Raw genomic sequence first — 18,927 nt, 5'->3', positions numbered from 1 at the left:
GTATTTTCAAACAATTACAATATTGTAATAGAAACAAGCCAATTGTAATTCAAACGATTACAATATTGTAATTGCTTGAAAATGGCCCTTTTAGAACGAAACTGCAGTTACATTTGTAAAAAACCATAGAAAGTTATTTTTTTCATTATCTTGTTCAATCTGTTCATATATTTTTTCTTCTGCTGTCTATTTTGTAGGAATCCATTTTTTTAATATATATTCAGTGAAAAATCGACCAATATGCCATAGAGAAGTATGTCAGTTTGAGACGAACGTAGAGGATGTGAATGAGGTAGCGGAAGATCGTATCAGAGGGGTTTCTGAGGAATATGCAGTTGATGAAATCATATTCTGGACAATTTTATTAGCAAAGTGGATAGTGGAAATGCCTGCGGAAGTTGAAATCGAGTGAATTGTGGCCAGGTTGGCAACCTAGGTAGATGATCACCTACTATCTGAAGTTGTGTAATATGTAGGTGTTCTACGTCATGATGAAACGCTTCTGCCTTTTATGATGTATTACGAATTATGTTACGGTCTGACCTATCAGATGGCTGTTGATTTTTTGCTTCGCCTGTCTCATCAAAACTTTTTGCTTCTTTCAGAAGGCCCCTCATGATAAGTCTCATGATTATTCGGTATGGTATTCAGGGTGAACTCATCAATGAAAGGAAAATGTTTTGTGTGTTTGTCGGTTTATCCGTAACATTTTCGGTATTTCACATTTTTTTTTATTTTCTGGCTACAAATGAAACACAATATATCTTTCAAAGTATCATTTGATCAAGACCAACTGCCCTGGTCGAACATCAACGAGAGAGAGAGAGAGGCGAGCCAATACAAGTCCAATATTAACGCAATGTTGCCAATCGTCAAGTGTTGCCAACATAACGTACTTGTATACGAATATTGATATCTCACTCTCACGAGATAATACATGATTTATTATATCACTTGCTTATCACATATTTGCTAAACATACACTCATTGACAATATTATCGCAAATCTTTTCTTTTTTTACAACTGAACTTCTTAGGAAATATGATTCTTACTTTTTCCTATCCCATATTTGACACCTCTTCATTAAGACCAATATGTTGTCTTTTTCTCCTTCGAATTTCTTCTGTATTATCTTTTACAATATAAGACCTAGGTTTATGGCAATGTTGTAGTATTTCACCATTCTCTCAATTTTCAGCTAATCTAAAAAACCTTTATTTCCAACCCTCCCGTCTGCCAAGTTTTTGGTATGTCTCTCATAATATTTCCTCTGAATTGACTATCGTTCTTTGAATGTTTTCTTTAATTCTTCATTACAGTTCAGCTGAAGTTTCAGTAAAGATCTACTCCAAACCGTTATTTCAACACCTCGACACGTGTTTCGATCACCAAGTGATCATCTTCAAGAGGAAGATCAAACTAATCATACCCACAAAATTATCCTTATTGATACATTAGATACCTGTTCTAGGTATCTGCGTCTTAAGTGTCCTAAATTAATTTCATAATATTGCTTTTTCTACTAGTCTTAAATTGGTTATACAATGTGTCCTTATGTATTAGTCAGGTGAATCTAATAATTGAATATTATAGGCTATATAAAATTGATTTCACAATATTGCCCTATCTACTAGTCTTAAGTTGATTTTACAATGTGTCCTTGTGTAATAGTCAAGTAAATCTAATGATTCAAATATTATTTCAACAAAATACTTAAGACGCAGATCACTTGGTGATCGGAACACGTGTCGAAGTGTTGAAATAACGGTTTGGTGTTGGGAAAAAACTCCAGTAATATTCATTACTACACCAAAGGTTCCAAACAGTGCATCACAAGTAAAGAATCTACAGTCAATCAAAAAGCATCTGAGCTGGTTATAGACCAATATCAGGAATTGGATTGTTTCTGTATTTCATAAAATTTTTCCAACACAGTTTCGCAGATTATCACTCATGGATTTTTTTAATTTGATTTACGATATATCAAATAAACATCGGAATATCTTAAATTTCAATTTGACTTTTTCAAACTGGAATTTGTCCTTCTGAAAGTTATTTCCTGTTATATCAAGATTGTTTTCAATATTGAATCATGCTTTTTTTTTGAGGTTCAATAATTAGATCAACTATATTTCCGAATACATTCCCATGAATTGGGGTATTCATTCGTTGAAAAATTTCTACCGATGTATTCATTCCGAATAGTAACCTTAGGAATCGGTACTTTCCTACTGAAGTTGAGAATGTAGTCAGTTTTGATGGTTTTGAGGAACTATCATCCCATTTGAATTTATAAAAGGAATCTTTGAGATCTAAGACTGTAAAAGATTTTTAATTATTGAAATCAGTTGATATTTCACACACACGCTCTCTTATTGAAGATAACTCCGTGCACTCACATAGGACATGACGGACAGTGTCATCTTCCTGTTCACACATCCTGCATAAAGGTGTGTCCACTAGCCTCATATTATGGAGGTGTTTCCTTAGTTGAAAGTGGCCAGTCAGAAATCCTACTCTTAAGGGTAGATTTTTCCTGGTCATCGACAGATATTTCTTCGGTGACAACTTCCCAGGGTCACCCAAGGTGATCCTGGCAAGATTGCATCCTTTGATTCCATCCCATCTCTTTAGGGATTGAGCATGGGTGACATTTGACTAGTTCCGCAATTGTCGCAGTCATCAAGCCGTTGGTGCCTCTGGGCCCTAAAATTCTTAGTCCAGCTGCTTCCTTGGCTGAAGAGTCGACAATGCGATTACCTTTACTCCAGTCGTGTCTTTTAACCCACCTCAGGATAATGTTATTATCTACCCAGGCTTTGGCTGAATCTTGGTGTTACTCATATCAGTCGATATTGCATTGTGTAAACCATTTGGGTTTTTGTTGTTCCACAATATCGTCGTGTCATCAGCGAAAATAGTGAAATTTCCAGAAATGCTCAAATTTGCAATGTCATTGATAATATAATGAAAATAAGATGGGTCTTGAAACTGATCCTTGTGGAACACCACACAATATTTCGTTTTTCATTTTTTTATTTTTTTTGTGTTTTTTGGCTGAAAGTCCTGTTGTTCTTACCATTTGATTCCATCCTGGAAGGTAAGATTTAAACCATTTGAGCGTCATTTCTCTGCAGTCTTATAGGTGAATTTTCCTTAGCAAGATCTTATGATCAACACAATCAAACGCCTTAGAGAGATCACAAAAGACCGCAGCTGCTACATTTGGAGAATTGAAATTTGAATGAATATCATGAGGAAATTAAAAGATGGCAACGTGCGTATTTTTATTGCATTGAAAACCAAACTGGCTGTCACTTAAGATATTGTGGTGTTGTAGAAAAACCGTCAGACGTATTTTCACAAGTTTTTCGACAACTTGTGAAAATACGTCTGAAGGTTTTCCTACAACACCACAATATCTTAAGTGAATGCCCACTGACTATATGTGAACAGTTATTGTTGAGAAAAACTCTCGAGAAAGTTTTCATTAGTTTTCATTTTGCGTATATACTACACTGCAGCTTCATATCAACTTTTTTTCGTGAATATTCTAAAATAATGTTTCTATGAAATCATTAACAATTTTTCAGTACAGCTGTTCAATGATTTAAGCTTCCTCAATTACCCATTTATGACCACAGCAGCGATTGACTGGTCCATGTCATTCAAAACTACGTTGAAGCATTTGTCATTTAAATATATAAAATTTTTCAGGTTCATCTGGAAAAGAACTGAAAACGTGAAGGGATCTAGCGAAGCAGAAATTCACTGGAAAATCACGAACGACGTTGAGCCTGGCACGTATAGAATCAGACATTATGGGTCTTACAAATACTTCTTGGGTGGAATCTATCCTTACCAGGGTAAAACAAAAGAATTCACCGTAACAGAATAATGGGGACAGATGACATATGATATAGAGACATTTCCTTAGTTGTTTTTCTTGCCATTTTTATGTGAAAATCAATAACGTTTCATCAGTTTACATTTTTATTAATCTAAAATAAAAATATTGTTTTGAATTATGATGCAAAGTGAACCATCATGACAATGTTTGAATACATACCCGCTGCATTTCCTTATTCCTCTGAAATTATTTAATGATGTTTTAACGACTCCATCAACCAGTGTGAAACTTGATAATGAGCTGATACTAAAGAGCGGATACGATAATTGATTTAATTTGAAACTATAGTAAAGAATTCAAGAATTTACTATTAACCAAAACAATTGTGAATAAAACATAAAAAATATGACAACTTCGATTACCTGATTCCAGAGAATACATTTTTTTAAATTTTGTAATCGACTTGGATTCGAAATATACTTTTTCATATATGTTCAACAGAGTGAACCGACTTAATGATATTTTTTCATACGAAAGAGGATATATCAGGATTGTATTATGCAAGATATTGAAATTCAATGGATTCTTTTTTATGTATGTTCAGCAATATTCTTCTGAAAGTGTATTCTTCGATGATTCAATTCCATTCAAAAGAGGATAATATATCAGGTTTGGTCTCATTTGAATATGGTGAAGTTCTGCATGCATGAATTATGAATATTTATAACAAATAAGCTGATACTCATTGATGATGATAATAATGAATTTTTTCATTGCCACAACTATAACAAATGTTCATAGAGTTGAGTTTTTATTATGAAAGCAGAAGGCGTGGTTTGATTTTTGCAGCTATACTTAACCTAACTATAATCTCAACTTGATTTTGAACTGAGAGGTTCAGAATTCTCTCAACAGTATGATAGCTGGAAGAGCATTTGAATAATTCATTTCTGAAGATCGGAAGTGTAAAAGAGCCTCTGAACGTGATGTCAAGGCTATAAACATCGGTATATGACGTCTCTAGAGGTAGAAAAATACTTCATAAAAAATATTACGCAGCATGCAGTTCCTTTCTATACTCTCGAAGTCCACCCTTGAGAATAACAGGCTTCCATGTAAGTGGAAGTATATAACTCATTCATATACCATATTGTGTAGCTTTCCCATGGATGTTATCTGAATCAATTACATAACGAATGTTTCGGATACAAGCCGAATAAAAGAAAGTAAGTTTTGAATTAATCAATATTCATATTTAGGTTACTTTGAAATGATTGCTCTTTTTTCCCTCTGGGAGTTTTCCATATATTTTGTGTGAAGATAGAAAAGTAGAAAATCAAAACCTCTCTTCCAAAAACGACTGTCTCCTACAAATATATCGTTCCCAAGTTAAATATATGAGGATTCATAACGTTTTCAATTCATCAGAAAAGATACAGAATAACATCGAGAGACATATTTTTAATTTTCAAGAAGTTCACAAGAGTCTTTTCAATCATTTAGAAAACATTCATGAGAAGTTTTGAAAAATCATGGTTTTTCTTTCAATTAATATGGAACATCATGAATACCCACATTGCGCATAATGGCTTGAAATATGTGAATGTCCAATATGCCGAATATGAATAATGAACTCCACAGAATGAAAACAAATTTCACCTAAAAGAGGAACACAATATGGAAGCGCTGAAAAGTTTAATATTAATACTTTACGAGTTAAAATTTCTCATTTATTATCGAAATTTCGGTTTTGAAAATCAATTACGTTTATTCATTATTTTCAAAGCAATGCTTGTGCAAAATTGCAACTCACGTTGAATTTCATTCGATGCAATACAAGCAAATACAAGCAAATACAAGCAATACAGGAAAATCCTTAAAGCGCTCTAAGACCACTTTGAATCGCTGGAGATTAAATCGATTTAGGAATACGTTCTCAGGAAGTTTATTCCACATAAACGTAGTCCTCCAAATGAACGAGGTGTATTGAGTTGAACCTCAAAACGATGAGCAACCATATTTCTGATATGTACCGCTCTTGGTGGAATCAAATTTTCCAAGTCACTTGAACACTTCTCGTGAAAGTATATATAGAATAAAGATGTAGATTATACTCGATTGAAAAAAACTCCTCTAGTTGGTCAGTCCTCAGCGATGAAATCAAACGAGCTATGTCAATCTAACTTTTTTCTAGATGTATTTATAGAAAACAAACAAAGTTATTTAGATGTGCTATATAGGTTGCCAAAATTGCTTGAGATGTTTGCGTTTCTATTCGGTTTTTGTTGATAGAATCCGGTAGCCTCAAAGAATGTTCAACGGCGAAGATCCTCAGGTGTAATCCCGAATTTTAACTTGATAGAGAATGTAAAATTGCTTGAATGTGTCCAATTTTCAACTTGGAAATAGTATTTTCCGTTTCTAAAAGGCTGGCTTTGTTATTCCAGTAACGTGATTGTACCGGAACATTTGATATTTATGATGACTGATGCCTTCATGATCTCTGGGTAGCATTCCACAAGATATGTAATTTCTTGTTATCACCGAAGAAATGCTCAGGCATCAAAATGAAAAGAAATAAGTAGTATGCTGTTGTGTTTCTTTTTTTATAAGATCGTTGATGTTGGAGAAAGTGTTGGAGACAATATGGATCGCCATTGATGATAGTGAGGGACCATTGTTGACTGCTTCTAAAAACCATCTTCGAAAAAGTTATATAGTCAGAAACCACATTCATGATCGCCTAGAATATTGAAGCATTTTAAATATGTGAGAATGTGTTGATCAGTATAGTATCATTCATGACTTTTGATATCACTATAGTTCAGCAACTGACCTGTAGTTGGTTGGAATTTTTTTCTTTGGGTATGGATTGAACCAGAACCGCCTCCCAATAGAATGCCTTCCATTTTTATGAGATATGTCAGAACACCTATACAAAATACTATATGAAAATTCGTTGGGACGTATTGTTTGAATATAATGACACGTATAGGAGTTTTGTGTGTTGAGCTGTCTGCATATTTGTCTTATTGAACATTCAAAAAAAATCTGGCATTGTGGATTGTACAGCGGGAAGAGTAGGTGGTGGTGTTTCTTCCTGAGAATCCACTTCTGGGTGATATCAATGGCGAAATATCAAATTATTACAATACATAGTAGCTGGATTGAAAATATTTAAATATATTCGGCTCAGGTCAGATGAGAAATGTTTATTTATTTTTGGTTTTGTTAGTGGTGATACAAGAAGGGGATACAATACAGTTGTTTCTGTAGCACACTCTAAACGAAGTGTCATGTACCTAGTTGTTTCAGATACTAGTACCTGTATTGATTACAAAGCGGCTGACTTGTGATTGTACGTCGAAGGAAAAATCATAGACACTCTTGATTACATTGTATATTAAGTTTTTGAATAGTTACACACATCTACTTCCGAAATGTTTTTGGCCAGTAGCGTTTTTCTATAAGGAATCTTCATTGAAATAATACATTCCGACTAGTATTTATTTTTATTGTGTGCATGAATTCAGTTGGTACTTTCACAAACTGCTCTCGAATTTCTTGAATAATGAAAGGGGTGAACAATTCGAGAAACGAGATGTTTGGATTTACCCGTCGCATCAACCTCACCCTGATGAATAGGTATATGCACAGAAATATCATTTATTGCTTAGATATATGGGGATATATATTAAGTAGAATGTAGATCAGTTCGTGGAATATAAATTAAACTACAGTAATCTATTTAAGACAATACGACAAACTGTTGTGAAACTAATTACGCTCTCGAGATTACTTCAAAGTGATGTGTTCTGACACAGAGTGTGATTCTGATATAGTGGCTAGACAACATTAGGCCAATAAAATAAGTTGACAGTAGGACAGTGAAAAAAAAATTGTGAGCCGTCACGGGACGCCTGGCAGATGTGAAACATCTTTAATGTTATTCTGTGACCCCTGTGATGATTGGTGGGTACTGAAATATTTATAAAAAATATGAAATCAAACCATACATGAAAAAAATTCTCATATGGCTTCAATACACTAGCAAACTCAAGAATATTAGCTAGTTATTGCAATATAATACTGAAGATCTTGATGAATGTTTCAATATGAATTCCTCCATCATTAGAAACTCATCTAATTAATTAATTTTTTGATGTTCTTGATAACAACAAATAAGAAAAACATTCGTGCGCTACTCGCTATCAGCTGATTTTGAAATATAATTCTGTCAGTCTTTATGAAATTCATTCTTCAAGCAAGTGTTTCACTGAAATACTTTTCATGAGAATGAAATCAAGATTATTTATTATTCAATTTGAAAATATGAAAATTGTGTGAATTTTAATCTACCAGTAGATTAAAAGTAGTAAGTAAAAGTAGATTTTACTTTTACTTACCCCTGAGATAGATCAAATATAGGTGGGCTCAATACACAAATGAATACACACTTCAATTATGAAATATAAAAATATAATCAACTTACTGATGACTTGATAGTGTGACGTAGTGTGATTTTTCTTAATTTGCAGGAGGCTGTCCACTTTCACTTTCTGAACTATGGCTATTTTGAAAAGATATATATTTAGCAAAACACAGGTAATATATACTGTAGTAAACACAAATGTTCACGCTCGTCATTCCATTTGGACTCCAGGACATCGGCTACGGAGGCACATCTTCACCGGCAGCAGGAGATTGCAAATCTTAATGAGGAGCTAGAAGTAACTTTGAATTGGGGTGAAAGTAACCAGGTTCATTTCAATGCCACAAAAACCCAGGCATCGGTTTTCTCCAAGAAGATAAATGTCTTCGAATCGGATATAATAATGTCAGATCAGACAATCACGCTTTCTGCTTCGATAAGTTTGTTGGGACTTAAAATGGACACATATGTCTTAGCAAAATCATGTCGCTGGAATTGCAAAAGCTGCTTCTCAAAAGCTTGAAACACTGTTCCAAACCAGAAAACTGTACACACCTCAGCAACTTTTGATGCTTTATAAAGCTCAGCTCAGACCTTCTTTGGAGTATTGTTCTCGTGAATGGAGCTCTGCTCCAAACATACCCTGAATTTGCTGCAACCTTGATAGCCTAGAACATCGAAGAAAGGTTGGACATTTGTTTCTCTTTTACAGGGTCTTTCACGACGAGCGTTCGTTAGGAATATATGAAGAACGATTCAAAATAAAAACTTAAAATTTTGTGGTAGTGCGTTTTACAAAATGGCCGTCTCAAATGAAATATTTTCAACTTCCGGTCTCTTTCTGTTATACCGGAAGTTGAGAGCAACTTCCTTATTTCAAATATAATACCCTATATTTTATTACATTTTTGAATTTTTCAGCACATTTTAGGCCCACTTTGTATGACAATTTCTATACTTAAATTTGTTAGTTTTCGAGATATTTATTTTTTTCTGAAAAATTTGACAGTTACAGCACCACTTCGGAAAAATCATAACTCATAGACAGTTACAGTTGAAAATGTGAAATTTCACAGAATCACACCTTAATCATCAAGTCATGAAAAGGAAAATCGAATTTTCGAAAATAATTTACAGGGTGGTCGTCATTTCCACCTCAAACATAACATCGAAAAAACTGAAGAAACACGACTTTTTCAAATGAAAAGCATACACTATTTTATTATTTTTGGATACTAGAAAAAAAAAACAAATTCATGAAGAATGTCCTTTACCTAAAATATACCCCTGGCAAGATATATCCGATTTTGGGAAATATTTGAAATGTAAAATATTCGAAGCAATACCAAACCAAGAAAGCTTTGAAAACAAATGAACTAATATTAACTCTTTCGTTGGTAAAAGGTAACTCAACATGATGGATTAAAATAAAATACTATCAGAGAGATGAATTATATCTTTGTTTATTGATATCGGATACAGTAATCTTATTTTGTTTATATGTTTTAAGGTTAGATTTTACTTTAATTTTATAATTTAACTTAATTTCTTTAAATTCAAATAATATTGTGGTTCATTTCAACAGATGTTCACAGACATTGCCGTTTTGTTCTGAACAAAAATATATTCTTTTTCGTATACCACTATTTGTAGCTTTCTGTATGAAGTCAGGAATCAAATCATTGAAAGCTCTCAGAATCCTCCGTATCATGTTTTCTTTATCACTCACGGGATTCGCATGAACATTTTCTTTGATATCTCCCCAGATGAAAAAGTCCAGTGGCGTCAGGTCTGGAGAGCGAGGAGGAAATTTAAATGGCCCATTGTAGCAAAGCCACTGATCTTCGAACATCCCATTCAACAACCCAACAACGGTATCAGTACTATGTGCAGGGGCTCCATCCATCTCATACCATAACTTGAAACGGTATTGTTCAGAAACATGCCTTATGGATTCACCAACCACATTCCTAATTATATGCGAATATCTATCGCTATTCAAATTCTCTTCATGAAGATATAAACATAAAATTCGGTCTTCCTTTATAGCGCAAAAAACATTAAAACTCTATGAATCCTGGAAGTTGCGCTGGCGAACGAGCTTTGGATTTTCTGCTGCCCAAAAATGACTATTATGGCGGTTGTACATATCATTCTTGGCAAATTTGACTTCATCTGTCCATATCATGTTCTTCATGAACTCAGGGTCCTTCTGTATCTTGATAAGAAACCATTCGCAGGATTCCACTCGTGCAGGTAAGTCGTGAGGTTTCAGATTTTGAACCTGGTGATATTTAAAGGGACGCCATCACTTATGTTTGATTAAAATCCGGTTTATTGACGAACATGAAATTTTAAGTGACTTTTCTGCGTCTTTCAACGAATTTTCTGGATAGGCTGTGAAGTAGGCCAAAACTACAATTTCGATGTCCTCATTGTTTAGGAGTGTTTTTTTTTTGTTGATGACAGACGAAAAAGATCCGAAATCACGGCAGTTTCTTAGAAGTCTTCTCAGAATATTTTTATAGAGTCTGTGTAGATTTAGAAATCTTTCTGCAAAAACACGACAATTTCTGTCCATTATCTTATTGCATCCACCATAAAAGATTATTAAATTCAGGAATTCTTCATTAGAATACCCCAAACGAGACATTTTGTACACAAATAGAAAACTACGAAATACACGTCAATTATATCGCATAAAATTTTGATATATTTGTTGTAACTTCATTTGTTTTCGTAGCTTCGAATGATTTATATTTCAAATATTTCCCAAAATCGAATATATCTTGCCAGGGGTGTATTTTAGATATAGAACATTCTTCATGAATTTGATATCTTTTTTTTCGTAGTATCCAAAAATGATAAAATAGTATATGGTTTCCTTTTTAAAAAATTGTGTTTCATCAGTTTTCTCGATTTTATGTTTTAGGTGGAAATTTCGACCACCCTGTGAATTATTTCGAAAATTCGATGGACCTGTTCATGACTTGATGCTCAAGGTGTGATTCTGTGAATTTTCACATTTTCAACTGTTACTGTCTATGAGTTATGATTTTTTCGGAGTGGTGCTGTAACTATCAAATTTTTCAGAAAAAAATCAAAATCTCGAAAACTAACAATTTTGGCTATAGGTATTGTTATACAAAGTGGGCCTTAAATGTGCTGAGAAATTCAAAACTGTAATAAAATACAAGGTGTTCTATTTGAAATAAGGAAGTTGCCTTCAACTTCCGGTATAACGAAAAGAGACCGGAAGTTGAAAATATTTTACATATAGTCAGTGGGCATACTTGAAGACTGGCTATAAATCAAATTATTAAGAACAATTCGTTCAGGTCAGTCTCATCTCCCTACACAGTAGGTTAATGGACTGACACCTACCAGAAAACAACTACTCCCCTGGCTAATACCACGAAGGGCGTTGAATTATATCCGACAGGAATAACTTCTGTGAAGAATCCCGCACTGACACCTGTCGGATATAATCCAGTCAGTGTTGTATGCTTCAGCTTAGTTTGAGGAATGATACTCTGACGGAATTCGATTTTCAATTATCGGAAATCATCAACTTTATGTTGATGATATACACTACCTTGCATTGACGAGTGGCCAAACAGCCCGAAACCGGTCTGCATGTGTGTTCCAATAATTGAAAATCTATTGCGGCAGTTGTATCGCCACAGCATATACAGGAATAACTTCTGTGAAGAATCCTGCACTGACACCTGTCGGATATATATATATATATATATATATATATATATATATATATATATATATATATATATATATATATATATATATAGGAATCACACGTTAAAAGGTAAGACCTCGTTAATCCTTAGCTTGCACAAGTTTCGACTTCTGAGGGTTGTCGTTCGTAGGGGTGCGACAGCTGGTTAACGGAAAAACAGATTTTAAACAGATTTTTTTTTATATATATTCCTATATCTTCATTTATTTTGTTTGAATCCCCATTCCTCCTCAATTTATATAATTATATTTATTGGCTGGCGCCCTCTCAGCTTACTAAAGAACATCTTGAATTTTCAATCAGAGCTCAAGAATTCGAATCCACGCCTTGGTTGTGACGCAGAAATTTCGTTTTTCAAGTAAGTACGCCACACAAAATTGGCGCCCAACGTGGGGCTTGAGTTTTTCTGATATCAATTACAAGTGCCGGTGCCCAGTAAGCTGTTTTCCCTAAAACCTTTCCGCTTTCCTATCAAACAAAATAAATGTTTTTTTGGAACTTTCAAATAGGTGTATTATAAAAACGATTTAACCGTAAAAAGTGAGCAACTTGTCTTCCAGTAATTGCAATTTTTTGTAATCCTCAGCTCGAATAGAAGTTTTTTTTATTCTGTTTGTCGTGTTCGTGACGATAATCTGTGTTGTCACAGACGATTTATATACAGGCTGTCCCAATTCTCAACTGATAGTTAACGAATGATATTTTTATTTTTTCTTTCAAATTTAAATCACTCACAGAGTAATATACGTATCTTCATATACAGGGTGTAGAGTGGTTCAGAGTGAAATATATTGAATAACATTGTTTTTTCTTATTTTTTTATTCAAAAATGTCGGTCATAGCTGTCAGTTACAATATGGATCCTAATCATTTGAGAGTGTATGAGTTAAATTATGAATTATCCATTCGCGGCGTAAATACTGATAGGGTAGACATTGATTTGAAGCGAAAATTTCTCCGTAGAGAACTGAAGAAAGATCAGTCGCGTTCAGGAATAGTTTATGATGCCTCTGATTATTCACATGACACGGAAAGGAAGGAAATAGATGAAAGTGTGCGTTCTATTATGGACTTGGTAAATGATTATGATGGAGTGAATGAGGACTTAGCGAATCGTATTCGTAGTAGGATAACTCATGTTCTAGGCAGGATTTCACGGATACCAACCGATTTGAGCGATGAAATTTCGAATTATAGGGGTGACAATAAGGTTATAGTGTCTGCTTTAGAGGAAGACTTGAATGAGATTGTTGAATGTCATCGTCGGGGTTCGAATTTTACGCATAATATTCAACGTCAAGAGATCGATGAAAAGTTTGTTTCAGTCCACAAATGGCCGATCAGATTCAATGGAAAACAGGGTGGTGCTTCACTTAATTCATTTTAAGCAGGGTTGATGAACTTATGGTTTCAAGGAGATGTTCTAAGCAGAATTTATTTGAGGCAGCTTCAGAATTGTTCGAGGATGTTGCTTCGGAGTGGTTCAGGGCGCAGTTAAGACAGCAAAGGTTTGATTCTTGGGATACCTTAGTAAAAGCCCTCAGAAAGGACTTTCTATCTGAAAATTATGATGACGAGTTATGGAGGCAGATTGAAAAGCGTACCCAGCATGAGGAAGAACCGGTAGTCATTTATATTTCTGTTATGGAAAATTTGTTTGACTGTCTGTCCGAGAAACCTTCTGAAGAAAGAAAACTTAGAATACTCATGTCCAGAGTGTTAGCCAGATATCATTCCCATTTAGTACTTCAGAATATTACGACTGTTGTAAGATTAGTTGAAGTGTGCCGAGCTTTGGAAGAATCAGAGAAAATGATGAGAAATTTCAAACCTATTTCTAGAAATGATATTTCTACCGTAGAGTCAAGACTAACTTGTTCACCACGTGCATATTGTTCTTCGCAGCTTTCCAGTTATGATGTTTGTCAAAATTGTAAAAGATCTCAGAAGCATTCTCGTAGGAAAGAAAATTTTTCGAGTTCGTCCAGGCCTACTGTCACTCGTAGTTCAAATCGAATTTCAGCAATTCGATGTTGGGAATGTAATGTTGTAGGTCATCGTAAAATAGATTGCAAAAACGCAGGTTCGGAACAATCGCGGAGAGAGCGAAAGTTGATTTGTTATGGTTGTGGTATGGAAGGTGTTATCAGACCCAACTGTTCGCGATGTTCAAAAAACTGATGAATGGAGGTTATCCCTCGGACCATACTTCCTCCATGAATCAGTGCTCTCAAAAGGTCCGACAGTTGTCTTCAGCTGAGTGGAAAGAATGGTTGGAATATGTTTATAACTTTTATCATTCATATAAGAGGAATAGTTCTAATAATCCTAAAGGAGCTAATGAAAGTAATATTTTGTTTGTTGAGAAACAGAACGATAATCGACCTTATGTCTTGGTACACATTTTTGACAGGTCGGTAGTTGCTCTTTTCGATACAGGTGCAAGTCATTCAGTCATTGGTCGTGACGGAATGTATCTACTGACACTCTTTGATCTTGAGTTGAAGGACTCTAAAGATGAAACTATCAGCACAGCTGATGGCACAGCGCAGTCTATTGAGGGATATGTCAATATTCCCATACGTTTAGACAATATTGTCCAGATAATAAAAATTCTAGTTGTGCCTTCATTATCACATAACCTAATTTTAGGAGCAGACGCCTGTAAAGCATTCAATGTTACTGTGGAGTTTGGTACAAACTCTTATTTCGTTGACAAGAACTACTTGGAGACCACTGTTTCGGTTGATGATGATATGTTTTTGTCTACGTTGAATCGAATTTGTGATAGAACAAGCCTGACAGCAGACGAAACTGAAAAATTGAATAATTTAGTAGCTGAATTCCGTACTTTGTCGCTTGCCAAACCTGGCAGAACTAACAGATGTATCCATAAAATCGATACAGGTGACGCTGAACCCATTAAACAAAGGCACCATCTTATGTCGCCGTATAAATTGGACGAGTTAAATAAAGAACTCGACAGAATGCTAGCAATCGGTGTAGTTAGACCATCCACAAGTCCGTGGGCTAGTCCTGTTCTGATAGTTGAAAAAAGTAACGGTGAACCTCGATTCTGCTTCGATGGCAGAAAGTTGAATTCTGTGACAAAAAAATGTGCATACCCTCTCCCTATCGTAGATCAAATACTGAATAAGGTATCTGGGTCCAAATTTTTGAGTAGTGTTGATTTGAAATCAGCTTTTTGGCAGATCACGTTGGATTCAAGTTCATGTGAAAAGACAGCCTTTGTTGTTCCGGGACGTGGTCTTTTTGAATTTACCGTTATGCCTTTCGGGCTCTGTAACGCTGCTCAAACGCTTCAACGACTGATGGATTCTGTATTAGGCCCTGAGCTCGATCCTTATGTATTTGTCTATTTGGATGACGTCATTATCGCTACTCCCGACTTTGCCAAACATTTGGAAATCCTCAAACTTGTTTTCAATAAAATGAAAGATGCTCATCTCACAATCAATATAGAAAAATGTGTTTTTTGTATGCCGAGTTTGAAATATTTAGGTTTTGTAGTCGATCAGGATGGATTGAGAACAGATCCTGACAAAGTCAAGGCGATGTTGAATTATCCGGTACCAAAAACAGTTACTGAAGTCAAAAGGTTCATCGGGATGTGTAGTTGGTATAGGAGGTTCGTGAAGAATCATTCAACTATTACGGCTCCTATAAATGCCCTTCTCAAAGGTAAAAAAAAATCTCACAAAATAATATGGACCAATGAAGCTGATCAAGCCTTTCGTAAACTCAAACAAGCTCTAGTTTCTGCTCCCATTTTAGCAGCCCCAGATTTTAAGAAGCCTTTTTGTATTCAATGTGATGCTTCGGATGTAGGCCTAGGCGCTGTACTGACCCAAAGAAATGGAGAAGAAGAAAATGTCGTGGCATATGCATCTAGGTCCCTAACAGAAGCTGAAAAAAAGTTTACAGTTACGGAAAAGGAGTGTTGTGCTGTTTTATTCTGAGTGGAGAAGTTTCGACCATTCGTAGATGGTGTTCGCTTTTCAGTTTTAACAGACCATAGTTCACTTCTATGGCTTAGCAACCTGAAAAACCCTACTGGTCGACTGGCTAGGTGGGCGAAGCGATTCAGTCAATATGATATGGAAATAGTTCACAGAAAAGGTATCTTGACTATAGTTCCGGATGCACTTTCGCGAGCTCATGTGGAAGCATGTATTTTGGAAATCCATAAGAACGAAATCGACGAGGATAATTGGTACTCCCGTATGCGGGATAATATAACAAATCATCCAGCGAAGTACCCAGATTGGAAAATTATGGATGGATTGCTTTATAAACATGATCCTTATATATTTGGCCTGCGGACTAATTTCAGTGAATGGAAGTTGATCGTTCCAAAAGGACACAGACAGTCAGTCCTTAGAGAAATGCATGAGTCACCAATGGCTGCTCACTTAGGTATCTATAAAACAGTAAACAGAATTCGTGAACTGTACTATTGGCCTGGTTTACGTCGTGATGTGAAGAAATTCATAAGAAAATGTGGAGTTTGCGCTGCGCAAAAAGACAGTTCGACAGCTCGCCTCGGATTCATTCAAAACAAGTTAATTTTCCCTGGCAATATGTATCCGTGGATATTTTAGGTCCCTTGCCAAGAACGCGAAATGGACATTCTTTTATTCTAGTCGTCTCTGATTACTTCACTAAGTATTGCCTGTTACACCCAATGAGAGCTGCGACAGCTTCCACCATTGTGAGGTTTATAGAAGAACAGGTATTCTTAGTATTTGGATCCCCACAAATAATAGCATGCGATAATGGTGTTCAATTTTCTTCTCACGCCTTTAAGGATTTGGCTGCCAGATATGGAACAAAAATTCACTATAATGCTAATTATCATGCTCAAACTAACGCGGTAGAGCGTATTAACCGGGTTCTTGAAACAGTCATTCGGTCTTATTTGGATGAGTCTGATCATCGAACTTGGGATAAAGAATTACAAAAAATAGCTTTTGCTTTTAGAATGGCCGTTCACGAAGCCACTGGTTATTCTCCCACCTTTTTGAATTTTGGACGTTATGTTCCGACGGATGGAGAATATTACGGACGTCTTCAATCTGTTGGAGACATGGATCTGAGCACTCTTAACAGAAAAGAGTATGGCTCAGAAATTGATAAACTTCCTCAAATATATTATGATGTTCGTATAGCGTTGTCTGTAGCGTACAAGAAAAATAGTAGGCAGTACAACCTCCGGAAGCGTCCTGCTGATGTTTACCACGTGGGTGTGGTGTGGAAAAAAATTTCGTTTTATCCAATAAAGCAGATCACTTTGCTTCTAAATTGCCACCTAGGTATACTCTTTGTACTGTAAAAAGGGTCATGTCAAAATTGGTGTATGATTTAATGGGACCAAATGGAAAGAATATTGGAAAGTTTCATGTGAAGGATCTGAAGCCCTATAGAGAGTCGGAAGAAGTTTGATCGAGTGACTAAGGAAGTGAATGAGGCAACGATTGGCGACGAATGTGTGGTGAGGCATGAATGTGGGAGTTATTGAACTAATCTGACTTGTATAAGAAACTCATACGATCTTGAACATGTTTTCCAGTTTACCATAAGGTCTGTAGGTACCCCTAATGAAGGACCCTGTCCCTATTAATTTTTTTCAAGAAAGTGTTTCGTGAATTTAATTCAAATATCCGGATATTTTCCCTGTGTATATTTTCCCTGTGTATATTTTCCCTGTGTATATTTTTGCTCTGATTCATTGTCATGTGTAGTAGTATTTATTCTTGAATTGGAGGTCTATCATGTATGATAGCTATGATTGTAGCCCTAAAAAAAATTTTTCAGTGGCCTTACAAATTTTTTTTTATCCACGCAGAGGGGTTGTGTAACAGTTCATTTATGAGATACTGGGACAACCTGTATGTACATTTCTATAGTTCAATTGAAATGGCGTGCGAGTAGACAGAGGACGATTGAAGCGACAGTGCGAGGCTTGAATGAACAAACATCGAGCAGAGAAAGGGTCGGTGCTGCTCGATAAAATAAATTTTACACTAGTGTACCTATTTAACTTCAAAGGCCTAAAAAGAAGCTAAGGTAAATCATTCAAGATATTACAATTTCTAGTTTTTGTGGTAGATTTGCAGAAACGATGTTCTCGTTTCAGGCCTAAAAGAAGGAATAAAATCAAGAAGAATCAGATTCAGTTGAGTTGACGTTAATTTCAATCAATTCAACTTTATCCAGCAAATTTGGCTTCATCTATATCTTGATCGTTCACTGCCTGCTAAGTCGTTGTCCGATTGTCTAACTTGAGAGCCGATGTTCATTTAATAAGAAATTCGATGCGAGTTACTAGCGGGGTTGAGGACAATTTTCTTAAGTAATATCGGTCTGGTCGTGTCTGCAATTTTAGGAAGACTCGTGGAATTTCATCCCTATTCGGATATAAATATAAGTACGTGAAAACCTACTTCTTGAGACAGAGTGAGTACCTACATTCTCCTTCAATATCAAGTGGACTATTGAAATGAAGAAGCTATGTGTTTTATTTATTGATCGTTCAAACTTGTAAATGCTTTCCCTCCAATATTGTTCTTGTATACCTATTTGTGATTTAATCGACAGCTGTTGATTGAACAATTCCTATTGATTAAAAGTATTGGGTTATAATTATTATGAAATTTTGAAGTTCATATATCTATTCATATTTGTGGGCTTCATTAGAAACCAATCTCCGTGTCTCATGTGAATTTATTTTCCTGGTACTTGTTTGCTAATTCAGTTATATTTCATAATTAAGAGAGTAGCAAACCTCTTGGCATATTTTTATTGATTAATTATATATATATATATATATATATATATATATATATATATATATATATATATATATA

General features: G+C 35.2%; 1 protein-coding gene across 3 annotated transcripts in view; it reads left to right on the top strand.

Annotated features, from left to right (window-relative positions):
* LOC111507386 (neutral ceramidase) overlaps window positions 1–4,049 on the top strand; it is a 394,484-nt gene extending 390,435 nt beyond the window's left edge. For all 3 annotated transcript variants that reach the window (XM_074172969.1, XM_074172968.1, XM_074172967.1), the window contains one exon: window positions 3,719–4,049. In XM_074172969.1, the coding sequence (XP_074029070.1) occupies window positions 3,719–3,899 (181 nt within the window). In that variant the 3' untranslated portion in view covers window positions 3,900–4,049. The remainder of the gene's footprint in view (window positions 1–3,718) is intronic.
* The last annotated feature ends 14,878 nt before the right edge of the window (window positions 4,050–18,927 follow it).

The sequence above is a fragment of the Leptinotarsa decemlineata genome, unplaced genomic scaffold (assembly GCF_025532065.1).
Source record: "Leptinotarsa decemlineata unplaced genomic scaffold, Ldec_3_MD MMD2_tig00000199_RagTag_RagTag, whole genome shotgun sequence".
Lineage (NCBI taxonomy): Eukaryota > Metazoa > Arthropoda > Insecta > Coleoptera > Chrysomelidae > Leptinotarsa > Leptinotarsa decemlineata.
This window is presented reverse-complemented; position numbering and strand designations above follow the sequence as displayed.